The sequence below is a fragment of the Rattus norvegicus genome, chromosome 6 (assembly GCF_021556685.1).
Source record: "Rattus norvegicus strain SHRSP/BbbUtx chromosome 6, alternate assembly SHRSP_T2T, whole genome shotgun sequence".
In the NCBI taxonomy this organism is placed as follows: domain Eukaryota; kingdom Metazoa; phylum Chordata; class Mammalia; order Rodentia; family Muridae; genus Rattus; species Rattus norvegicus.
The window spans coordinates 51,389,896-51,416,739 of NC_141539.1; the positions used below are offsets into that span (position 1 = coordinate 51,389,896).

The following is a 26,844-nucleotide window of genomic DNA, read 5'->3' on the forward strand; positions in this document are numbered from 1 at the left end:
GGCTCAAAAAACAGGGCATGAAGATCCAAGAGGGCCTGGGTCAGGTTCTTCTCCAGGGCCAAGGCACCTTCCATGGCCTCCAGGGTTTTACCCCATTCATCTTGAGATGGCTTCTGCACATCCTGGAAGAATGCACAGCCCCTACGATCATTCTGAAATTTGAGGAGACCCTGGGCGCCCTCGAGCTTCTCAGCCAATTAGCAGAAGTGGCCTACACCCTCCAAAGCCACATCATCCCAATCAAAAAAGAAGCCCAGAGAGAGTCGGTGTAGGAGGCCTGCAGGTGCAAGTTGACTAGGCGGTTCACAGCAGCTTCCACTTTGGTGGAATAATTCTGAAGAATCTGAGAAGTCATGGCTGATCTGGAGTATACGGCTAACAGCAACGACGGTGCTGGCTGGTCCTAGGAGCCAAAGGCGGCAAGGAGATGGTCCCAGAGGTGTGACTGGAGAGACATGTAAGGTGGCAGGAAGATAATAAAGTGGGAATCCCCACGTCTGTTCCATCCAAACACTGTTGAAACAAGACACAGGTCCATGGGATCTCCAAAACGCTGCTCCCTCCTTTGTTTTTTTTTTTCTTTTCTTCCCTTAATTCAAGTATTTGGAAGCAAATTCAGTCAAATATATAAATGTTCACCTCACACAAGAGACCAAGTTAAATGCCCTTGGTGGTTTTTTAAAGGGTGTTGCAGTAAGCCAGAGTTGTGTTGTAAGTACAAAAAGCAGGATCTCAGCAGATCTAATTTTCATAGCAGCATTTCCACACATTGCAATGTACCCCACTTAACACTGACGGTATGTGTGTCCAAAGTTCTATATTGTTCTTGTGAAATGCCCACTGAGTGCCCAATAGCCTCTGCTTTATAGTATAAATACATTTTAAAAGACAAATTTCAAATTTAAAAGATAATCTATGCTCAATCCCCAGTGTGCTGGTCTGAGTGCCTGAGCTCTCAGAGCAGATTGCAGTGCCATCTCTGTATGCCTCCCTACTATCCAGAAGTGGAAATATCTGTTTTCTTTGGCGATTCAGTTGTGTCATGGGTTCTTTTTCTGGAAAATGTCTTATGAGAGGATGTTTTTGCTGAAGCAGACACATGGGAGGATGCTTTGGCTGAGAACAGATGCTTGGTGTTTTTCTGGGAGCTACCTAGAAAAAAGGGCATGCGATGTTTGCTAGAGCAGACACTTGAGAGAACATGTGATATTTAGAAAGTGTATAAATGATGCTATGTGGCATTGGTTCGCCTTGCCACACTTTGCTGGTCTTCCTTGGTCTTCGCTGATGCTGGTCTTCGCTGATGCTATGGCATTGGTTCACCTTGCCTTCTTTGCTGATCACCATGTGTCATGGCTTCATAGAGAGAAAAGCACCAAAGGAACTTTTGGTGGTGTTCTAGAAGCTTCTTGCTGCTTCTGCAAATCTGGGCCAATTAGCAAAGTCTCGTGATTTCTTCTGGATAGAACCGCTGTTGCTGATTCCTGAATGGTGTTTGCCAGTGGATCGAGCCACTGCTGCTATCCTGACAATGAAGATTGGAATCGGCCCAAAGAACTGTTTCTAAACCGGTCTGCATCCTCCTTTGCCTTATTAACCTTTCTTTTCTACCACCTCTGGGTACCTCTAAGGCTAAAATGTTTATAAATCCTTGTTACACTATATTTTGAAAAATCTAAGCCATCACTCCATCCTCCTCCTCCCTCTAATGTGGGTAGGTCTAGCTCTTCCCTGTTCCCTTAAAATTATTTGCCACCAAAGGTTCTCAGAAGACCAGGAAACAACAGAATCAATAACAGATCAATAATCATTCTCCTTTCAGAACTTACTCTTTTCTTGGTTTGTGTGTATTTATCATTCCTTCCAAACCTCCTGAAAGGTAAAAGACAGACAGTTAATACATTCTAGCTCAGCTCAGATGTCCCTTCTCTTTATAAACTACAGGAGCATCCTTGACTGAGAAAGGAGACCTACTCTCTAACAAAGACCTAGCCAATGACAGGAGCCATCTCCTGGCTTGGGAGAAAAAGCCAGATCATCTTTGAAAATCAGATGGCCACAGGTTTACTAGAATAGGGTGGTGCCTGGTCTGCAATGGCATGATAAGAGGTTCTGTCTAATGCTAGAGGAAGCCTGACATTTTAAAGGTTCGGATGCTTTCCAAAGCATGGATTATGCACTTGGCTATCACTTGTTTGTGCAGCTCTCACCATTACCCAATGAAGCAAGAACTGGCTGGCTGCTCTGCAAGGAACCAAGACCTAAGAGATGCAAATTCACCCCACACCTCAGAGCTGATTGGTGGCAGAACTGAGATTCAAACCTGCCTGTCCCCTAAACACCACCAGACATAAAACCCTGGTCTGTGTGATCATTTTGCATGCTTCTATACTCCTTCCCTATCTCGTGGGCATTGGAGGCTTTCATGAGACACACACACACACACACACACACACACACCAGTGGGTCATGCCTCTCCAACACCTTTCTCAGAGAACCACTGTCCTGGCCTATCTGTGTCCACAATGTAGACTGGGCTCTCAGAGATTGTGCAGCTCATCACTCTATGACTAAATTTGGAAATGCAAGGTTCAAAATGTGTATCTATATACATGCATATTTACATATGCACGTATAGAAAGAGAATGTGTAAGTATAAATAGGTAGATAGAAGATAGGGGTTGGGGATTTGGCTCAGTGGTAGAGCGCTTGCCTAGGAAGCGCAAGGTCCTGGGTTCGGTCCCCAACCCCGAAAAAAAAAGAAAAAAAAAGATAAATAAATGATTGATAGATGATAGATAGATAGATAGATAGATAGATAGATAGATAGATAGATAGATATCACATCAAGTTTCACTACTCGAAAGTAACCAGAACTGAACTCAACATATTTTGGAAAGGATATAGAAAAAAAGGTAAACGTCAACAACACTCAAAATGAAAAGGCACAGAGGCCAGGAAGATGGCTCAGTGGGTAAAGGCATTTGATACTGAGTCTGACAACTTGAGTTAGATCCCTAGGACCCACAATAAAGAAGGAGAGAACCAACTCCCACAGGTGATTCTCTGATCTCCCCATAGATAACATGGCATTCACCCCCTAGGTAGATAAATAATTGAACAGGGAGGGAGGGAAGGAGGGAGGGAGAGAGAGAGAGAGAGAGAGAAAGGGGGTGGATGGATGGGCAGATGGGCAGACAGACAGGCAGACAGACAGATTTTTTAAATTTAAAAGAAAGGTACAAGTTATACTCACTGCTGGACCTCACTGGGGACCCATGAGGACTTCCAGTAAGGAATGGATTTGAAAGACTCCAGTCCTGCAGCAACATAAAAATAATTGTCTTGCAAACTCTTTGAGTCATCCAAAAGATGTCCGTCCATTGTAAACAATCTGTGAACACGGAGAGAGAACGGTGTGGGGTTTTGGATATGGGAGTATAGGATGTAGCGGCACTGCCTCACCTGTAACAACAACCAGCATGGCAAATACCTGAGAAACTACACTCCCCAGCAAGCATACAAAACAAGGCAGGAAATATTTGGACGCTATTCTTCCCGGACTGCACACTTTCTGCTTAGAGCTTTTTAATTAAAGTGTATTTTTCATTATGCACAAGTCCTCAGAGGATTTCAAGAACATGATCAGCTCTTAGTTGGTATTCAATTAATTTTAACTACTAGCAGCTAAAATTAATACAAATTGGCTTACATTGTTGTAACAATACTTTGGAAAGAAATCAGCATTTGTTAGCAAATAATAGGCCTTTTTATCATGACCAAATGGCTGCACTCAGTACTCTTTGGCAATTCATCAACTGTCTGGTTAATTTAAGAAAAGGCTCAATTCTTTCAATTGTCAGTCTATTACACATAAGAGAATAAGGAGGTACAACATGAATGGAGACGAATGCTCCTCAAAGTCAAGGGTCAGAGCAACCTATGGAGATGAATACGAGGTGCTCAGTCTGCTGTCTCCTGAAAGCCTGAGTACAGATGACAGGGTCCCCAGCCCATTGTGCTACTGGGAGATGGTGGGACCTTTAGAAGGTAGAGCTGGTGTAAAGAAGCTGGATTAATGGAGTCAGGCCCTTAACGGTGTTCAGACCCCAGCCCCTTTTCTGCTGCTTCATGAGGCTAACAGCTTCCTCAGCTGTGTACTTCGATCATGATGTGGTATCTCACCACGGAGCAAAAGCAGTGGGGCAGGACAACTGTACAGGGTAATCAAAGAACTGCAGCAAACCCTCTCATATCAAGGTGATTATCTCAGGTGTTTTGTCATAGCAACTGAGAGCTGACATGCCTCAGCTCTCTAATTCAAGAGGAGGAAGATATAATTCAACCACCGGTTTCACAAAGCAAAAGAATCTGTTTGTCTCGAAGAGTGGTAATAGGCTACCCATCATGTAGGAATGAGTGAAGCACTCTGAAGTAGCCAGAGAGACCTATACAAAACCCCAGAACATAGGCGTCTACCTATCACTAAGGGCAAAATGCCAACAAGACTCACAAACATCTACCTGATGTTCACCTAAAGAGCTTGCATTCCAGGAGGGGATTCCATCATTAACTATACAAATGACTTTCAAGGAGTAGAGAATAGGCTGGCTATTGGAGGCAAGCTATGACAGAAATAAATGGCCTGCTCCATCTGCACAAGTCCAGAAGAGTGAAAGGCAGGTGGCTATGGGACCCAAGGAGCAGATAGAACCCACAGAACTAGCCATCTCCCCGGGGTGACTCATAAATATGATTCAAGGCCTGGGAATTTCATACTGGGCATTTCATTCCTATCAAGTGCAAGATGCTGCTGGTGCTGTCCCTGGGGCCTGGTCACTTGTCTTGGCTCAACTCTAGCAGGAAAACATGGTGGAGGAGGACACAGCAGAGAGTCACAGGGACAAAACAGGTTCTGTGACACAGCAGAGGCTTTGGTGGGAAACTTAAGCCTAGAAGTCGGTTCTCATCCTGCCATGGCCTTGCGACAATAGGAGTACATCCAAACCTTGCTGGAACAAGTATATGGGGGGGTTAGACAGAAAAGAGCGAGGCCTCTTCAGTGAGGTCAGAGGGACCACTTCTCCAAGTATTTGGGTAAGAGAACATAATGAAACATCTTTGACCTAACAAGGCCCAGAAGAGGCAGTACACCCTGATACTGCAGCAAGGAAAAGGCTTGGTTAAGAAGTGGCAAGCCCAGGAAACCCTAGCAAACTTGGAAGGAAGGCCATGGGCCCCTGGCAGAGGTAGTATTGCAAAGGCTAAGACCAGAGAAACATAGCTTTGTGATAGTGATGTTCACTGCTGAGACCTGAAGAGAAGGCTCGCCCAAAGCCATCTTCAGTCTTGTGGGGCAGACAGCAGAGTGCCAAAGAGGATGTCCCGCCTGAACCAGAAGTGTGGAGTGAGCAGGCAATGTGATGGGGAAGAGTGCCAAGGGTAAATAAATGAGGGGGGGGGAATCAAACAGGAGAAATGCAGATTTGAAATAGAGTAATGAGAACAGAATTGTGAGGTGGGTGGCAGAATGAATATGGGGACAAACCTCTGTGTGCAAGACTCAGGAACTCTCTTCAAGGAAAATATAGGAATAAATATGATGTATAGGAAAAGCTAAGAAATCCTGCCTGGAGAGAGCTGGTCTCCCAGGAATGCTGTACTCCTAAGTTCACAGGTGACACGAGCATTTTTTGCTCCAATAACTGGCCAACAAGGGACCTGCCAGGAGATCACATGGCTCAGGAACCATAGAGCAACTTGGGACAGGATCCTTCCGGTCTCCATCTGTGCCCCAGAATTAACCTTTTGGCACAGCTCTCTAAACCCAAATCCTGCCCAGAGAGAGCTGCTCTCCCAGGAGTGCTATACTCTTAAGTTCACGGGCGACACCAGCATTTTTGCTCCAATAACTGGTCAATAAGGAACCTGTCAGGAGACCACAGGGCTTGGGAAGCATGGAGCAACTGGGGACAGGATCCTCTTAGTCTCTATCTGTGCCCCAGAGTTAACCCTTTGGCACAGCTCTCTGAACATAAATCTGGCCCGGAGAGAGCTGGTCTCCCAGGAGTGCTGACACACCTGAGATCATAGGCTCACAGACCCACAGGAGGGACAGGCTCCAGTCAGAGACAGCAAGACCAATTAACACCAGAGATAACCAGATGGCGAGAGGCAAGCACAAGAACATAAGCAACAGAAACCAAGGCTACCTGGCATCATCAGAATCCAGTTCTCCCATTACAGCAAGTCCTGGATACCCCAACACACTGGAAAAACAAGATTTGGATTTAAAATCACATCCCATGATGATGATGATAGAGGACTTTAAGAAGGACATAAATAACTCCCTTAAAGAGATACAGGGCAACACAGGTAAACAGGAAGAAGCCATTAAAGAGGAAACACAAAAAAAAAAATCCCTTAAAGAATTACAGGAAAACACAACCAAACAGGTGAAGGAATTGAACAAGCCCACTCAAGATATAAAAATGGAAATAGAAACAATAAAGAAATCACAAAGGGAGACAACCCTGGAGATAGAAAACCTAGGAAAGGGTTCAGGAGTCATAGATGCAAGCATTGCCAACAGAATACAAGAGATGGAAGAGAGAATCTCAGGAGCAGAAGATACCACGGAAAACATTGACACAACAGTTAGAGAAAATGAGAAATGCAAAAGTTCCTAACCTAAAACATCCAGGAAACCCAGGACACAGTGAGAAGATCAAACCTAAGGATAATAGGTATAGAAGAGAGAGAAGATTCCCAACTTAAAGGGCCAGTAAATATTTTCAACAAAATTATAGATGAAAACTTCCCTAACCTAAAGAATGAGATGCCCACAAGCATACAAGAAGCCTACAGAACTCCAAATAGATTGGACCAGGAAAGAAATTCTTCCTGTCACATAATTATCAGAATACTAAATGCATAAAACAAAAAAGAATAAAAGCAGTAAGGGGAAAATGTCAAGGAACATATAAAGGCAGACCTATCAGAATTAAACCAGACTTCTCACCAGAGACTCTAAAAGCCAGAAGATCCTGGTCAGATGTCATACAGACCCTAAGAGAACACAAATGCCAGCCCAGGCTTCCATACCAAGCAAAACTCTCAATTAACATAGACGGAGAAACCAAGATATTCCATGACAAAACCAAATTTACACAATGTCTTTCCACAAATCTTGCCCTAGAAAGGATAATAGATGGAAAACTCCAACACAAGGAAGGAAACTACACCTTAGAAAAAACAAGAAAGTAATCTTGCAACAAACCCAAAAGAAGATACAAACATAATTCCACCTCTAACAATGAAAGTAACAGGAAGCAACAGTCACTTTTTCTTAATATCTCTTAACATCAATGGACTCAATTCCCCAATAAAAAGACATAGACTAACAGACTGGACACATAAACAGGACCCAGCATTTTGCTGCATACAGAAAACGTGCCTCAGTGACAAAGACAGACACTACCTCAGAGTAAAAGGCTGGGAAGATTTTTTTTTCCAAGCAAATGGTCCCAAGAAACAAGCTGGAGTAGCCATTCTAATATCGAATAAAATTGACTTTGAACCAAAAGTTATCAAAAAAAAGATAAGGAAGGACACTTCATATTCATCAAAGGAAAAATCTACCAAGATGAACTCTCAATTCTGAACATCTATGCTCCAAATGCAAGGGCACCCACATTCATAAAAGAAACTTTACGAAAGCTCACAAGGGCTCCAGGGATCAGACTCAGATCATCCAGCACACACGGTGAGCACTTTGCCGTCTGAGGCCCTTCCTTCTAATGCTGTGCCTTCTGCACAGCTCAATGTTTGTTGAATAGATTGATTAATAAAACCAGCTTAAAATAAAGGTAGGACACGCAGTTCTCCCCAGTCCCGACTCCTAACCCCCACATGAGAGCAACTTACTTTCGAACTCCTCCTAGAGGGAAGACTTTTTCTCCAATCATGGCCAGCACACTATTCCAATCCGACAGGCTGAATTTGGGTATAATAATTTTTATAGGAGGGATAAATAATCTTCCATTTGTGAACACACTGTTAAGGATAAGAAGAAAAATGCATTATTACTGCCTTAAAATTGAGGGGGTACACTGCACTCAAAATAAAAGTTGTACTTGCAAAAACATTCTGATATACTGATTAACCCTTAACAATACACAGAGTCCTACAGAACAGTCTTCTAATCCACTGACACAATGGTTTTAGGAGAGCATTGTTTTGGTTTGCACTGCAGTGCATTGAGACACATAGCCCAGACTGCTCTCAAGTTCACTGTACAGCTGAGAATGACCTTGCACTTCCAATGCTCCTGTCTATCAGTGCTCTAAGCACTGATATTACAGGCATATACCACCGCTTCTGGCTTATGAATTGCTAGGGCTTCATGCATGTGAGGCCACATTGGTTAACAACCGAGCTCTGTGCACAGCTTGGAAAGCATCTTTTTATATAGCTAAAGGTGCCAGAATGAATGTGACATAATTATACTTCCCAAAAATACGTCTCCTATGGTGGGTAAATTAGAAAAAAAATCATTTCCAGGTAGAAAATGAAAAGAGAGATTATATGTGAGAGATGCAGTCATGTCCCTTGTTATAGAGCCTAGAGAGACACTCAGTAGAAATGCTGTACGATCCTCTGAACAGTCGGCAAAATGCCTGGCCTCACTCTCAGGTTTCAGGCATCAATAAGACCCCAACGAGCTTAGCTTATTATTGCTGTGTGGGGAAAGGGGCACTGAGAAGCTCTTCCAAGTTCAACCAAAGCTATTTCATTTGCTTTACCCAGCAATCACCACTCCTTAGAAATAGTTTCAAAGTGTCATAATTTGCCTTAAAATAAGGTAACACAGGCCATGTGTGGAGGTACACACTTGTAATCCTAGCACATGGAAAGCTGGGGCAGGAAGATCCTAAGTTCTAGGCCAACCTGGACCACATAGAACCGGTTGGGGTTTTTTTTTAATGTATAACATAAAAGGTTTGTTTCTTTTAGGATCTTCTTCAACAGTGTACGAGCTCAACTTTACAACTCAGACTTAGAAACTTCTGTAAGTTTCTCATTTGCTTGTTTGGGGGAGGCTTTTTTTTTAAATATGAATAACTTAGACTGTGCTAAAGCAACCCAAACACTTGTACTCAAGAACCAATTCAAGTTGCAAGCTGAGTTGAATGTAAAGTCCTCAATACTAAAGTCACAGCCAATGTTCTCTAGAGCTGACTCAAGAACAATATGACTCCGTCTCTCACCACCCACCCCTGCTGGACAGTGAGTTCTTTAGAACAAGTCTCCATTGGTCTCTTGGTCTTCTCTGACCTGGAAGATATAGCAAATACACCAGCAGAGTAGAGGAGTCAGATGAAGCACAGGGGGACAGATGAACTTCCTGCTCTCTTTGGGTCTCAGATGCCCACTTCCAAAACTGGAAAACTAGTACATCCTGAAGAATTCACAATAGCGGCTGATAAGCCAGCCACAAATGAACCTCAGTTTGTGGAAGCTCTGTTGTTGTCTCAGAAAACTGGAGTCATTAAAAGGGGAGAGAGGGCCTCAGTGAACAAAGCACGGGTTGAGCAAGTGTGAGTGCCAAGTTTGAGTCCCTAGTGTCTGCATGAAAGCTGAGAAGGTATAGCAATGCCCATAACCCCAAAACTTGGGAAATGGAGATGGGGCCAAGAATCAACATGCTCAAAGCTCAGTGAGTGACCCTGCTTCCATGTAATTGAGGAAGATACCCAGTGCCAATCTCAATATGTGTGAACATGTATGAACATGCATGCATACATGCACAAATACCAAACATACCAAAAAATAACAGGAAGGGCTAGGAAGATCATTCCATCACCAAATACTTGCCTTGCAAGCATGAGAACCCCAGTTTTAACCTCAGACTCTATGTGTGTGTGTGTGTATGTGGGTGTGTGTGTTTGTGTTTGTGGGGGGGGGGAGGGTGAAAGGGATGAGCTAGACATGATGGCTAGCACCAGGGGGAAGGAGAGAAGCAGATCCCTAGGGCTTGCTCTCCAGGAACAGCCTACTTGGCAAGTTCTATGCCAGTGAAGGACTAGCTCAAAAACAATGGAGGATGGCATCTGGATGACATCTGGATGACAGCAGAAGCTGTCCTTTGTCCTCCACATGTAGGTGCACACATGTGCACAGTAGGATGTAGAAAGAATTCAAGACACATTCATAAGTGAACTGACCGATCAGTGCATCAAATCCAGCACCATCTTCCCCAACTCATGAGAACTCCAAGTGGCTTCCAAATACAGGACCAACCACGGGCCCCACTTCAAGCCCCACATATGATGAGACTCCTCTTCTCCCTTGGGAGACACCCCTTTGTTATGCTTCCCAGGGAGGCACAAAGAGGCTCAGCAGCCCAAGTAACAACCTCACACTTGAGAGGAATCGGACAAGGAAATACCAGAGGTTTAGTCTGTTCAGATGACCACTGGGTGGCCTCCAAGCCTATCATAAGAGTCATTTACACATCTCATTTACACAATATGAGTCCTTGCTGCAGAAAGGACAAATGACAGATACTGTAGACTAGCGGTGGTTTGGAACTCCTGAACTTTTATCTTGACCAGCAGTTATCCTCAATTCTTCTACCACAAATACAGCCTCAGAAACCCTGTGATGTGGTGCAGGCAAAGGGGAGCTGTTCTCTGGCCTTCTCCACAGAAACAGACAGATTTTATTCTAGGACTAACAGCAAAGATCACTTTGTCCTCACTCAGACACATGTAACTTATGTTTCCCAAACACTTCTGCCAAAATCCCTCCAAAACCAAGTCACCAAAGTTGCCCACTTGTGTAAACCACCACCACCACTCCTAGAGGGGACACCAACCTCATTGGCCAAACAACTAAACTCACATGGGATTCTTATGCTTCCACTCTGTCTTAGGGTTTTACTGCAGTGAACAGACACTGTGACCAAGGCAACTCTTATAAGGACATTTAATTGAAGCTGGCTTATGGATTCAGAGGTTGAGTCCACTATCATCAAGGCTGGAGCATGACAGCACCCAGGCGTTCAAGGCATAGGAGGAGCTGAGAGTTCCTCCTTTTCTTCTGAAGGCAAACAGGAGCAGGCTGACTTCCAGGGAGCTAGGATAAGGGTCTTAAAGCCCACACCCACAATGACACACTCCCTCCAACAAGGCCACACCTCCTGATAGTGCCACTCCCTGGTCCAAGCATATTCAAACCATCACAAACTCATTGCAAACACTGATGTTAAACTTCTGGTCCAGGCCTCATAACTAAAAATTGAAGAACTGCTGAGATGGGCAGAGCCTCCAAATGGATCTTTCAGCCTGAAACACTACCAAAAGCCTTGGGCAACTGGCAATGGACCAGGCAGACAGCTGTCCTGAGAGCAGACATGATGCTGACACAGTCAACTTCTATCCACAATCTTAACTGTCACCTTTTGCCCCTGCCTTCTGCTCACCAACAGACTAAGCATCTGCCTACTATCCCCCAGTTCAAACAACTTCACCTTCTCCACATAAAGTGAACTGAAAGAGCCCACCATAGAGCAGCAGAGATAGGAGATAACTTTATAGAGTGGAGACCTCAGAGGACAGAACCAGGTCCCCCAACTTTGAGCCTCAACCTCCAACTCCAACAAAAAAGACTTTACACTTCTATGTTGTCACAACTATCTATGTGGTGCCCCTGTGTCCCACCAAGGAGCTCCAGGCTTTCCCTCCACAAAAGTCACACTTCACAAGCCATGCCAGCCTTGTTCATTCCATTGCAAGGAAAGGTCAGAGCCCTTCCTATCCTGAATGCCTGACACAGAATCCCTAACTTCCACATGCTTTCAGTTTCAAGTTCTCCAGGCCAATGTGATCAGCTTTCTGTGTGGTGGAAGGATGCTGCATTAAGTGGTTATTTGGGTCCATCTAGTGGAACTTCCCAGCACTCCAATCAGGAGATGAAATACATCTTCTGCAAGAGTCACTAATATACTGGGCTTGACCCCAGCTGTGGCTATGGAAACGTGTATCTTCATCAACCAGGTCTCACAAGCAAGTTACATCTCCTAAAGGTGAGACGTGACCTACAGAGAAGGATGGTGTCTGCAAAATTTAGAAACACCTGGACTTCTATTATTCTAGAGAAGCCCAGGTACTTTTTCAGCATTTTTAAATTGCATTTAGTGTATATGCATGTGTGTGTGCATGCACGTATGTGTGCCCATGTACCTGTGTGTACATGTGTACACTTGCCCATGCCACAGAATTTGTATGTAGATCAGAAAGCACCATGCAGGAGTCTGTTCTCTGCTTCTGCCATGTAAGTCTAAGGACTGAGGTTATCAGGTTCAGCAGCAAGTACCTTCACTCACTGAAGCAATGCCCCAAAACCTTTTTTTTAATTTATTTTGCATCTGTACATGTGTGTATAAATATGTGAGTACAGAACCAATGTGGAGATCACAGAAGTTGATTCTTTCCTGGCACATTTTAGTACTCAGGAGTTGAACTCAGGTTGTCAGACCTGTGGCCAAGTGTCTCTATCCACTGAACCATCTTGCCAGGCTCCTGGCGTTTATGTTTTAAACAAACCGTGTACTTAACTTTTCTCTGCCCATTACTTCAGAGCCAGAAAGGCTCCCAGTGCTGAGATCCTCATTCTCTGGGGGGCTTGTGCCTTTCAGAGGTACTATGGGAACCCCAGCCTATGTTTCTAAATGATCCCTTCTAGAAACTGAAGGTGAGGGACTTCCAAGACACAGTCCTTGAGACTTTGAAGAAAGGGGGAGAAGCAAAGCTTGTCTAACTGTCTGTTTTTTCACCTTGGGGAAGCTGCCATGGATGGTAGCACCCTGATTGGACAGCATCCTCAGAGAAGGATACTTGAGGGCTGACCACAGAGAAGGTGCTATGTGGTCAGAGAGACGGAGAAGGAGAGGAAGCAGAAGAGGATATGAGGAAGGGGCTGAGAACAGGTAGCCCAGCTGGAGAGCACTGCCTCTAAGGAGCGAAGACTGGAGTTTTGTAGTCATGACACTGAACTCACTTTATGTATCGGGATGTCCTGCTCTGTGTTTGCCACCTGGAAGGCACGTTGATATCACAATGTACCACCGGCTTGATCTGTAAAACAAACCGCAGGGCTCAGACTTCAGTTCAGATGAGCAAACACTAGACAATACCAACAATAAGGACAACACACCCCCAAAACCACCAAGGTTATAGACCAAGGATGGGTCCCCAGGAGGTGGGTGTGTGCCAGGGGTCTAACATCATTCCATTAGGTGCCAGTAGGAGCCACATCAGGGTGATGTAGGCTGACGTTCATATACTCCAAGTGCTGGGGGGACTGGAGAGAGACACACAGAGTGTCAGGGGAAAGGGTTACAAAGGGAGGAGAGTATGTGGCTCATACTAAGGACAAACCCAGTGACGCACCCAATAAATGCATACTGGTAGCCAAAGCGTCCCCATGGTCTGCTGGACAATTACAGGCTAAGAAGTGGCGAAGGTGGCTTTCATTTTCATACCACAGAGTGGAGTATAGTAGCCAGATGGGACATTCCCCAAGCCTAGAGGGCTCTTTGATAAGAATGAATATGCGGAGGCAAGTAGAGGACGTTGTCAAGACTTCACCTCAGGATGTTCAAATAGGAAGCAATTGTGGGGGCCCTGGCACGGGAGAACAAAAGCTCTCTTCTTCCAACCCGCTGGCCAGGAGTGCAGAGAGAAGCAAAAGGAGAAGCAAAAGCAAGGCTACCCCTATGCTGGACAGCAGACTGGCCCAGCACCCTAGGCCAGAGACTCTGTGGGCCACTCCATGCTATCATGAGTTGCCAATCCCACTGGTCTCTTCTTCAATCCACCAGCAAGGGGACTCGTTGACCTTGCCCATCCTCATATCTCTCCCTCCCAAACTGTCCCCACCTCAGCACTAGACAGCACATAGTCTGCTCAATTGGGGAGCTTGTCTGAACATCTCAAGAGGAATAAAAAGTCACCAATAAGTTTACTTCAAAGACAGTGACAGACAGACTGGGAGGGAAGGGGCAGCCCATCACACAACAATGCAGAGGCTGACCCTGAACACTGCGAGCCACATTTAGCAGGAGGAAGGGAGAATGGTATGCCAGGCCTGAAGAGGGACACAGGCCTTGACATCTACTCTACTCATTGGCTACCAATGACCAGAACACAGACATGACAGGGGTCGGGGGGTGGGGGGAGACAAATCTCAGACTCACAGGTAGGAAGTCACAGGCTGAGAGTTGGATGACCCAGGTCAGAACCCAGCTCTAGCAGGCAGAGCTGAGGAACCTCTCCGAATAGCAGTTGACTAATTCTTACAGTGGAGATGACAGACCTTACAGAATTCTTACAATTAAATGAGTGTTTTATAAAAAGGCACTATGTAGGACCTATCATAGTGTAATAAGTACTTCAGGTTAATATGAGAGACCCGACATACACAGGGGAGGAGATTTGAGTCCACTAGACATCTCAGTCTTATTCTGGCCCTAGGGGAACTACTGACCACCCACACACATGTCCAATCTAGACCTCATCACAGAAGATGAAAACAGCAAGATCCATTTGTGCAACATTAAAGGTAGGGGCCCTTGACCTCTTCCCATGCCTGAGTCCTCTCATCTAAACCACCAGCACCTCTGTCAGCTCTCAGAGTTTTATCTGGGGCCCTGGTCCCTTGTCCCTCAACCATTCTTAGACACTCTGTCCACATCTAGCTCTTCCTAACTCATTTCTTGCTGCCCCAACCGAGTGTGTGCATGTATGTGTGTGTGTGTGTGTATGTGTGTGTGTGTATGTGTGTGTGCATGTGTATGTGTGTGTGCGTGTGTATGTGTGTGTGTATGTGTGCATGTGTATGTGTGTATGTGTGTATGTGTGTACATGTGTGTGCATGTGTATGTGTGTATGTGTGTGTGCATGTGTATGTGTGTATGTGTGTGTTCTGCTCAAGTATGCAGGTGTATATGTGCATATCTGTGGAAGCAGGTGGTCAATCAACCTCAGGGGTCATTCCCCAGGACCACCTCCTACGGTTGGATTTTTAAAGTAGGGTCTCTTGCTGGGACCTGGAGTCATCAACTAATGGGTCACAGACGGCCACACTCAGAGATCCTGCTGTCTCTGTAAAGTGGGTGTAAAGAGTATAAAAGTCAAAGGTCAAAGAACATTGCTGCAAAATAACATCTTCCAGGCAAAGACATTCCATTTATAAATCACAGTGGCTGTGGTTGCCAGCATATCCTGCACAAGACCAGGCCAGCATAGAGAAGGGAGGGACTTAAGAGGCCCCACACCAAGCTGGGGAGCTGTTGGCAGTTTCCGACTGCTAGGAGAGGAAGTGTGGCACATAGCCGGTTGCCCGGGCTCCAACAGGAAGTGCTCTATGTCCATGTGGGCAGCACTAATTAGTTCACAACTGTGAACCACCAAGACCCAGTTTTTGTTGTTTTGTTGTTTTTAAACTTTGTATTAATTCTTTGTGAGTTTCACATCATGCATCCTAGTCCTGCTCTTCTCCCCATCCCCTCATATATGCCCTCCAACCTTGTAGGCCCCCTCCTCAGAAAAAAATAAAAACACACAGAGAATAGAAGACATCCCGTTGTGGAAGCTGGAGCATGTCACAGAGTTTCCCTCAGTCCACACATCTGCACTTCAAATGTTCATCACAATGAGTCATTGGCCTGGTTCAAGGTCTCTGGCTTTTATGACATCATCAATACTGGATCCTCATCTAGACTCCTCCCAGTCATCCTGTGGTTGCTCTCACCCTGCACCTTTGGATCAGCAGGAGTGACCCTTTCACATATCCCAACTGTTTATAGATGATATAGGTTTTGAGGTGGGCCATCTCAGCCTGGGTAGTGGTTGAGCTACTATCAGTCCACTGCCTCTCCATTTTTGGGTACCACCAGGTTGAGCTCTCCAGCATGACTCTTACTAGGCCACCAATGCCACCATCAGTAGAGGCAAGGTGAGTTAGCTCTCCTGCTCTCATACCGTCAGGCCAGCTCACTCATATCCATGCCTCCCGAGTCAGCTGCACTATGCTACCCAGTCAAGGTATGGGCCCCACTCTCCCAAGTGCTTCAGCACTCTAAGGCCAGGGCCAGCTCACTGCTCTCATGACCCCAGGACCAGCTCTCCCAACTGCCTCAGGTGGTGAAGGGCAAGTGGGAGAGGCATCACCCCTGCACCCACACCACCGCAACAGCAGCTGCATGGCAAGGCCAGCTCTCCAGCACTCCTCAGGGCTGTTCAGACAAGGTGTAGGGTTTGTTCTCTCAAATGCTGTAGCTGGCAGAAGGTAGGGCTAATTCTCCTGAGCTCACAACCTTGTGAGAAGCTTTCCCAATTTTCAGGGGTAATAGGGGGTGGGGGGCATCATCTCTGTACCCATGCCATCCTATGGCAGACAAGTGACTTGCCCACACCCCTACCATCAAGGCCAGCTCTACTGTGCTCCCTGGGCGAGGTAGAGGGCACATTCTTTTGAGTGCTGCCAGGAATAAGAAATGGGGCCAGAGCTCTGCATCCAGTGAGAGGCGGGACCAGTTATGCACAGCCCCTGGCATCCAGGCGGTCCCCAGAGGCTGCCCATACCAGGGACATCCCCATATTGTCTAGTGGTAATATGAGCCACAGACCGATACCAACTCTTGCCACTGTGTAGCCACAAACCCAGACAAGGCCCTCAGTGGCAGCTCTGGCTGTGACCTCACCGTGCCCCCAGGTCTGGCTACTCACAACAGGCTGCTCCTCTCTACCCTGGAGTCTCCAGTTCCATCTCTTTTCATAACGCTCAAGCTGCTCCACTTCTCTCCCATCTGTCTTCTACAAACTCACACACTGTAGTGGCTCCTGCTATAGGCTGGCCACATAGCTGGCAGGCTCCAGGGTGACATCCTCCATCTATCCTGCAGAATGTGTCAGCAAGCAGGTGTCTATGGCCCGCCTGTGCCATGCACTGGAGGGCAGGTTTGTGGATTGCATGGTCTCTGTCTTCCTCTTCCTGTGCTCTGCTGCCTGGATTTGATATGATTTCATTTTATTTGATTTGTTTTTTACGAGTCCTAGGCCTAAAACACCATTGGCCGCCAAGCCAGTCATCAAGCCCAACAAAGGACCATCATCTGCTCTGCCTCTGACTGATAGAAGAACATCTCTTTGCCCATTGCCAGGGGCATGCTCTTTGTTTCTTGAGACAGGATCTCACTCTGTAGCCCTAGCAGACTTGGAACTCTCGGATATCTACCTGCCTCTGTCTCCAGGGGCACGGATCTGATGCATGTGCCATCAGACCCATGAGCCCCACTTTGTTTGTTTATTTGTTCATTTGTTTGTTTGACATAGGTGCTAGGGATGGCCTAAGTGTAGAAGCATTTTACTGATCCAGATCCAACCCCTTCTTCACAGCATGCAGAGACAGGGACTCTGTCACTACCCACCCCGTTCTCTGCACCCCAGATGGCTTTGGGGATTCTGCCCTGTCTTTCTCCTCCATTGTTTGGTTTGGGGTCTGGTTTTTTAGAATTTTTTATTATAATTGGGTTATTTCATAAGTGTGTGTATGTGTGATATATTTTGTTATTTACTTAATATATTTAAATCATAGCTACCTCCTGTCTGCTCCTACCAACTTCTCCCAGCACCCCAACACTCCTTTCCTAACCTTCATACCTTTACATAATCTACTGAGTTCAATTAGTACTGGGCAACAATAGTCAATATCTCCTTAGCTAGGGGAGAAGCCCCTCCCTTCTCTATATTGAGGTGCTGACTGACTTGATCTTGTGCGAGTCTTGTGCTTCCGACCACAGATGCTGAGAGCTCATGAGTATACTGGTCTTATTATGTCCAGAAGACACTGCTTTGTGGCAGGGTTCTCTGGTCTCTTAGCTCTTACAACTCTTAGGAGCTGTGAGTGTGATAAGTGATTCCCGTTAAGGGCTCTGAGCTCTCCACACTTATTGTCTGTGCTTTGACCAGTCGTGAGTCTCTATATTAGCAGCCATTGAGTGCATTAAGAGGCTTTTGTGGTAAGGTATGAGAGCTGGACTGGCCTCTGTGCATAAAGCTAAGTATTTAGAAGACAGCTTGCAATGGCTTGGGCTTCATATCACTTGTGCTTTTCTTGTTTCATGGCTTACACCATCCTTTCAAGTATGATCCTTCTTCGGGTAGAAAGGCCTTCAGCAAAATGACCCTAGTGCTGACCAGTGAGCAGCCTCTGAGGGACTATGTTAACTCCTCATCAAGTATGGACAGTGGATGAGGGAAAGAGACCAGGACAAGTGGACAGCTCTACTATTGGGGAACTGATCCAGAGTAAGGGGAGGCCAGTGAAGTCTGCAGAAAGCTTGCATGCATCCACCGTTGCTTTGTTATGTGTTGCATATAAAATGCTGCATACCTTCAAGCTAGCATCCACCTTTGCTCTGTTGTGTGTTGCATACAAAATGCTGCACATCTACATGCTACACTGGGAAAAGTCAATACCATGAATATCGACAATGGGCATGAATTTCAGACCTGGTCTGAAAAATAAAACAACAAAACCTATGCTCTGAGAAATTCTACTGGGTGTAAACACCCTAGTAATGGCTTTCTGCTGGATTGCATACAACAATGGAAATAATGGGCTAATTGCTTCCTGATGTGTTGATGACTCATTAGCCCTGATAGTGCCTGCCTAATTAAATAACTGCAGGTATGAAGAACACATTCTGGATTCTTGCTTCCAGTACTCCATGCCATCGCATCCTAGGAGGAGCAAAACAGATGTGGCCACTGTCTGAAAGAGATTGCAGTCTCACTCACACTTGCCAGATCCCATAAATCCCCCACATCACTCGCCTTGCCTGAGGCTGGCCTACCCAATGGGCTATAGACCTACCTACTGCCCAAGGTGGGAAAACTGAGCCTATCCGGAGATGGAGACCTCAGGGTGGCCACAGACTATTTCTCCCATGTGGAAATTGCAGCCTTATCAAATAGTTCTACAAAACAGCATAGCTAATTTCTAAAAGAACCCCACAAAATAGCCAGGTGACAACCAGATTATGAAATCTTCCCAAAAACACACAGCATCGAGGATTCTAGCCACCAAAAGCCATCCTAAGGCATGCCCTCACAGTTCATAGCCATGTGGCACCAGGCTCAAAACAGCAGAATGCTAGGGGACGCCCAGAGTAGCTCTGTCTCTCACCAGTGTAACATGGGGCTCAGCTGCTAAACATTCCTTTGTCTTGTCTTCGTATGATGCAGTCACAGCAAAAAAGAAAAATCCCCTCATAAGGCCATGGCCTTCACAGTGAATAATACAAGGGAAAACAAACCCTGGCTCACCTGACAGCTGCTTGCTGTCGCTGTGCTACAAGCTCTCTTCTCTATACCTGTTCCCACAATCTGACTACCCACATTGAAACCTCTCTTACCATGCAAAGCCTAAACTGGAAAGATTTTAGCACCAAGGAAAGACATCCTCAAATAGTCACACCCAGAAAGAAACCTGATAATGAGAAATAAACTCTTCTATGCCCCAGTATGCATGTGAAGAGGGTGTGGGATGCCCATGAAGAAAACTCTGTCATTAAACATCACATGTTAAGCTACTGTCTGAGCAATTAATGTCAAACACACATGGGTGCCAGAAACCATGAGGCCTCATGGAGCATGCCATGGTCTACACGGGTTTTTGTTTTTATTTGTAAAAATGTTTTCTTTTTTAGGCAGGGTTTCATTTAGCCCAGGCTGGACTCAAACATACTTGGTAGCTCTAATTCCAGGTTTGCGTCATTCTAAGCACATTTTCTACCAACTGAGCTATATCATTTGGTCCTCTTGTTTCATTTGTAAAGAAGGAAGGTCATCTACAGGCACCAGGCACACTATGGTGCACACACATACATGCAACCAAAGCATTCACATACATAAGATAAACAAACAAATCTTAAAGCATACTGGTCAACCTGGGTCACTCCAAGATCACTTGGTATATTAAATCTGCAATTCTGTGCAATCAAACTGCTTCTTTCTTTCCCAGAAGACTCTATAGTCTTACAAGGTCAGTCACCGTGAAGCAGTGAGGTCTACAAACTGAGACAGGTCAAACCTCATATGTAGCATGCCATCTCCTGGGGGGAAAGGCAGCTCTTGGAAGTCAATGGTTTTTGCAGTCCTGTCCCTGACTTTGCATGGCACTGTGGGCTCCTGGAGTACATACAGGCAACTGTGGCTGAGGTTCGTGTGGGGTCAGCCTCCGTGAACTTTAGTGTTCGTCTTTTAGGACATGTTGCAATTCTTTTACATTAAAAATGACAAGGCATGGGACTGGGGAGATGAATCAGTCAGTAAAGCGCTTATCAGGCAACTGTGAGGATCTGAGTTCAAACCCCTGGTACCCACAGAAAATCTGGATGCAGTGGCATGCACATCTGTAACCCCAAAACCCCTGCAGGTGTATGGGAAGCAGAGGTGAGACAATCCCTAGAATCCCTAAAGCCAGCCAGTCAGGCTCACACAGAGGCTAAGAGACCTTACCTCAAACAGGGTAGAAGGTGAGAACACTGGAGGTTGTCAGATAACCTTTACACATGCTGAGGGACGGACACACACACACACACACACACACACACACACACACACACACACCACATCGCCAACAGTGTTCTTGGTAGGAGTTCACCCTTCTGAACCTCTTCAATTATGCCCTTTAAATGGAGTGGAAGGGGTAGCAAATGAGACCCAGCCATTCCTGGGTTGGTGATAATCCCCTCCTTGCCAGGCTCTAAGGAAGACCATTGTGAAAAGGACAAGTGGGAGTGGGAAAAGGAAGAAACTGATAGCCTCCAGGGGAACAGCAAGGCTAGAGAGGAGTTAGAGGGATTCAACCTAGGTTCAAGCAGAGGGGTATTCACTATGGTTACCCAGCCCTTTCCCTTTGTAGTCCAAGCAAAGGTTAGCAACAGCGCAGATCATAGAAGCCTCTGCGCTAGCCTGAGGGAAGGGAGTCAGGTCTTCAGACAGAAGTAGAGAGAGTTTAGAAAGGAAGCAAGCAAGCTGCCACACCAGAGGAAGTGGCGATGTGCCCAGCAATGGTCTACAGCACCTTCCACATCAGCCTGACCCCAAACCTGGAAACTCCCACTGGTCAATCTTTAAATTAGACCTCTGTCACTATCTCAGAGAAGCCATTGACAGTCACCAAGCCAGCACAGAGGTAGATCCCTGGGTAAAGGAGTGTATATTCTGCAGGGAAAGAGAAGGGATATAAAAGAGGTTCCCTCAAAGAGACGCCTCCTTATACAACAGGGGGGGGACACAAATTAGAACAGACATAACAAAAGAGGAAACAAGAAGTGGGAAACCCAGTAAAGCCAGATGGCAGTTCAGGAAAAGCTTAAAGAGTTGACAAGAACCTGTTCCAAAGGTGGCCTAATTCAGCTCGTCTTATTAGTTAGTCCCAAACACTTACTTCCTTCAACTTTCTCATCTTTGTAGGTTTTCTGGGAACTATATGAATATAGCTGCAAGAAAAAAATAGATCATAGTTAGAAAGACAATGTTCATGCTGAACCATGTGCCCTCCACCCAGCAGAGCCAATGTCAGCAATGAAGCAGCAACCCCACAAGTCAGAAATGAATCCACATCAACCTGTGATGGCAATGGGATGGGAGACACCCCCAGCTGCCCCAGCTGCGTTAACTGGCCTCGCCCTGTGGAACTCTCTCCAGTGCTATGACTCTTCCCTCATATGAATGTATTCATTAAAGGAACTTGGAAATCATAATCTAAGGGGGAGAGATGGCTTGGTGGTTAAGAACACTGACTGTCCTTCCAAAGGAGCCAGGTTCAGTTCTAAGCACCTACATGGTGGCTCACAACCATCTGTAAAACTCCAGTTCCATGGGGTCCAAGAGCACTATTCTGGTCTTTGCAGGCACTTGGCACGCACATGGTATGCAGATAAAAATGCAGGCAAAACATGCATATACGTTTTTTTAGAGTAAATAAATCTCTTTAATATTTTAAGGAAAAGCAATTACCTGATTCATCAGCCTTCTGATTTTCTGTTGAGGGGAGGAATGTTTAGTCGGGTCGGGTGGGCGGTTAGCTGGTTGGTGGGTTTGGTTTTAGGTTTTCTGAGATAGTTTGACTCTGAAGTTCAGGCTGTGCTAGATCTTGTCACATTGATGCCACTGGCTCCTAAGGACTGGGACTGCCAGCACACGAGCACATTAGTCATCTCTACTCATCAAGGAGCAAACTCAGAGCAGGTGACAAAACTGTGCTGCAGAGTGGACGTCTTCCCATACCACCCTCCCTTGAGTGCAGCCCTGAAGCTGGAAACCTAAGAAGTGACTGTTTAAGGTAACCACTTCAAACAGATCAGTAAAGGAACAGGATCCTGGCTCATTGGTGCCTACCTGTCTTAGTTAGGGTTACCTTTGCTGTGATGAAACGCCATGACAAAAAATTAAATTGAGGAAGAAATGGCTTCTTTCAGAGTTCCATATAACAACAGTTCATCATCCAAAGCAGTGAGGGCAGGAACTTAAGCAGGACAGGGACCTGGAGGCAGGTGCTGGTGCAGAGGCCACAGAGGGGTGATGCTTACTGGCTTGCTCAGCCTGCTTTCTTATAGAAACCAGGGCCAACGGTCCAGAAATGACATCACCCACAATAGACTGACCCCACTGCCCTCAGACACTCTGAAAATGCCCTACAGGTTTGCCTGCAGCCTGATTTTACAAAGAAGGCATTTCCTCAGTTGAGGATCCCTCCTCTCTGATGACTCTAGTTTGTGTCAAGTTGACATAAAACTGACCAGCACAATAGAACCTTTGTCAACTTGACACAAAAACACATCACTTTTTTTTTTCTTTTCTTTTTTTTCGGAGCTGGGGACCGAACTCAGGGCCTTGCGCTTGCTAGGCAAGCGCTCTACCACTGAGCTAAATCCCCAACCCTAACACATCACTTTTTAACTAAAACTTCTTTCTCATTTATCCCTAAGTTAATATTAATATCGCAATATAAAACATAATGAACTTCATAAGTCCCACAATCTTTACTTCACATTAAAAGTTCTGTGTACTTAAAATATTCAATATCTTTTTAAAAAATGTTTTAAAAATTCAAAGTCTCTCAAACTAGGCTCCTATAAAAATCAAAATTAAGTTCAGTACTTTCTTACTTCAAGAGGGAAGAACCAGGGCATGGTCACAATCACATCAAAGCAAAACCAAGCTTCAACCATGTAACTCACCAATGTCTGGGATTCACTCAGCCCTCACACACCTCAAGCCCTGTCTTCTATAGCACCCACAGCCCGTCTCTTAGGCTCAGGCAGGCTCCAGTCCACCACAGTTGCTGCTGTCCTTGGCAATCACTTGATGATTGTAGCATTTCCAAACCTGCTGAGGTCTGAGCAGCATCAACCATCCCAAAAAAGCAAAGATTTTACTTCAGTGCTTCTGATCTATCCAAAACCACCGATTCTCAATTCAAAACAGCAAGCGGCCCTGATAGAGTCTTTAAGTGACTCTCAAACTGCCCTCTGGAACTTCACAGGGCAGGCCTCTGTCATCTGCACTGCTCTCCACATCCTCTTCCAGGCTCCCACAGAAGACTTCATCAAGTTTTGTGCACGCAATGCCTTTTCCTGCCCCGTTCCAAAATCCTCCCACAGTCCTTCCAAAAACGCATGGTGTGTCTGTCACAGCAGTACCCCATGATCCTGTTACCAATCTATCTTAGTTAGGGTTACTGTGATGAAACCCCACTTCAGGCCAGCATGGAGCAGAAGCCAGACTCTGAAATGAGAACCCTACACACATTCACAGGGTTTCAGAGATGTTCCTCATTTTCCCAGAACTTTTGACCCTTGGGACTTTCAAAGTGGCTTCTATGTTCCCACAGAATAAAACATTTTTAAATGGTAATACAAAGTAGCCTGCCTGGTCACTGCCATGCTTCCTGCCATGATAATGGACTGAACCTCTTAACCTGTAATCCAGCCCCAATTAACTGTTGTCCTTTATAGGAGTTGCTTTGGTCATGGTGTCTGTTCACAGCAATGGAAACCCTAAGACAATCCTGGTTTTCATACTTTCTCATAAACAGTAACCCCCCCCCCACCAAAAGGAGAACCAATTACCATTATATTTTCCAGTGATGCAAAAATTCAGAAAATTAAGGCACCAAAACATAAAGTGCTATGTATTCATCAGTGTTACACTCCCAAGAACACAGAAACAGACCAGAGAGAGCATAGTCCCTCAAGATCCAGCAAGCCAGTGATTCATGAAGCCTGCTGGGGCTGGGTGGTCACTGAGTAACTTCCTTGGGGTTTCCAGAGGGAGAGGAAGGTGTAGAGTTCCTGGGTGCAGGCACTTTGAAGGAGGACATTTACTTTGCCGCTCTGTGGTGCTGTGCGGTAGACTTCCTCCAGCCTTCTTTACTTACGAGAACGTGAACTCTGAGCACGGAACCCAAAGTTCCTCAGGAGGGAATATCTGGATTCAGTCCCGCTCAGAGGAGGTCTTTGCTCTCTCACCCAACCTAGTTAACTGCATCCCTCCCATCCATCTCTTGCCTTGGCCTGTCGCACCCTCTCCCAACCCCCCGGGCCTTGACATAAATGACAAGACTGGAGGGAAGAACGTTGTGAAAACCCCAGAAGATTTGACTTAAACAGCAAAATCATAACTGAATCTCTTAGCAAGCTGCTCTGTGAAGGCCTTTCATCCATGGGGGTGGGAGGAACCCCAGGACTGCTAGCGTCACTTACATCTGTGTGCCAGTGACACAATTAGAATCTTATTATCTGTGAATATTAATTTTAACTGCTCAGTGGCTCAGCAGTTACAGAACCTAAGGCACCTTACCTGTGCCAGTGGAGAAGTGCTTCCTAGTTTTATTCAGCAGACAGGAGCCCAATTTCACATACCATTAACTTAGAGGTGAAGAAAATGAAGCCTAAATGCTTCTCTGTGTTGGACTCACCCGCAAATACCATGCATCTATTTCGTAGCAGTAAAAGTGCCTGGATAATGCAATAATCTGTACCCCCTTGCTGCCCTCTTGGATTCTCTGAACCCCACGTTCTGTGTGTGGCTTAGAGACAGTGGCTCCTGCTGCCAGATGCCCTGGATGAGGCCCCAAGTCGGGTGTGCTGCTCCTGAGAGCAGGGTAAGGCCCTGGGTGAGGTGTGCTGTGTGCAGAGGGCTAGGTAGGGGACTCAATTGCATTGACCTGGGTAAGAAGAGATCTCAGAGGCTGCACTTACTCCAGCTTCTTGAAGCGCTCCCGGCCGGCAGCCACGTACTTGCCACCGGTCTGCAGCGACTCCAGTTCGAGCACCCGGTGGCCATAAGTGGGCGTGTAGAGTCGCCGCACACCAAAGGGCACCTCCACCTGCTCGGTCAGCTGCTCCAGCAGAGCCTCGAAGTTAGCTACGCGGCGCCGGGAGAACACGAACTTACGCCCCACATAGAACTGGTCCCCGTTGCGGTACACCAAGATGGTCTTGGCCGGCGTGGTGTCCACCAGCGCATAGGGTCCGCGTGTGCCCATGGCCACTGCTCGCTAGCCTCGGGACATGCAGAACTGTGCAAGAAGGCGCCCAGCACACCCACCGGCTCCCTCGGGCTGCGGGCCACAGGCGGGACTGGGCTGCCTGCCTAATGGGTCCTGAGCCTGAAGCAGCACACGCTGACCTGACGTCCGGGGGCGATTGTGACTGGGCAGGCAGGAAAGGAGCAACAGAGAGCAAGGGAGGACAGGGGTGACTGACCAAGGGAATGAAGGATGCAGAGGGGTTCAGAATGCAGACAGGTGAAAACAGAAAAACAGGTTGGGAGCAGATAGGTGAGTGGCCTGAACCGGAGAACCCCCGCAAGTGAGGACATAGATCTGGGAGGGCTGGGAGGATGCAGGAAGAGCTCAGACAGGTGAGGGGTCAGAAAGAGAAAAGGGAAAGCCCTGTGCGGTGGCGCTTGCCATTAATTCTAGTATTTGGGAGGCAGAGGCAGGAAGATCTCTGAGAGTTCACGGCCAGAATGGTCTATAGAGAGTTCCAGGTCAGCCAGGAGTACATATTAAGATGCTGGAGGGAGTGGGAGAAAGGAGAGGGGGAGAGAGGGGGAGAGAGAGACAGAGACAGGGAGAGACAGACAGAGACAGACAAATCATCAAGCATCAAAGGGGAGAAGTGATAGAGCTCACTGAAGAGGAGAAAGGGATAAGAAGGTACTGGGCCAAGCGTACCCATCCTGACCTCCCAGCAAGCTGCTACTGCCTTCCACTATAGAGAAAAGGATCAGAACCATCTGACAACTAACACTGGGGGTTGCTGGAAGTATATCACCTTATGAACCTCTATTTCTTACCTTCACCACACATGGAGATAAAACTCCAGGCTCAGTACCACATAGAGTATGTAAGGGACTGTCTGCTATGGCCACTAGTACCCAGCTCTCCAAACGTGACATTTGGGGGAGGAGACCTTTGGTAATCATCCCTATTCAGGATAAAGACAAGCCAAATGTGTCCTGAATTGATAATTTCAGAAATACTATCCCAAAAGGTTTAATGGGCCTAAACAAGATCTCAGATCTGTAAGTTACGTATTTATTATCTGTTGAATCTACAGACAAATGGTGCAGGAAACTGATCCTATCAACATTTTGTAGTGTTTTCCCAAGAAATGCTTCTTTGGGAGGCTAACCCACCATTCATAGCTATGGCCAATTTTTAAGACACCAACTAGGTGGCAACAGGAGACAAGACCAG

General features: G+C 46.2%; 1 protein-coding gene across 3 annotated transcripts in view; it reads right to left on the bottom strand.

Moving 5' to 3' along the window:
* Dcdc2c (doublecortin domain containing 2C) overlaps window positions 1–25,722 on the bottom strand; it is a 40,088-nt gene extending 14,366 nt beyond the window's left edge. For 2 of the 3 annotated variants that reach the window (XM_087554266.1, XM_087554265.1), the window contains exons 1-6: window positions 25,340–25,722; window positions 21,523–21,574; window positions 13,063–13,139; window positions 7,927–8,055; window positions 3,257–3,394; window positions 1,830–1,872 (exon numbers count right to left, since the gene is read on the bottom strand). In XM_087554266.1, coding sequence (XP_087410392.1) covers window positions 1,830–1,872; window positions 3,257–3,394; window positions 7,927–8,055; window positions 13,063–13,139; window positions 21,523–21,574; window positions 25,340–25,626 — 726 coding nt within the window. In that variant the 5' untranslated portion in view covers window positions 25,627–25,722. 3 annotated transcript variants of the gene reach the window in all.
* Between the last annotated feature and the right edge of the window lie 1,122 nt (window positions 25,723–26,844).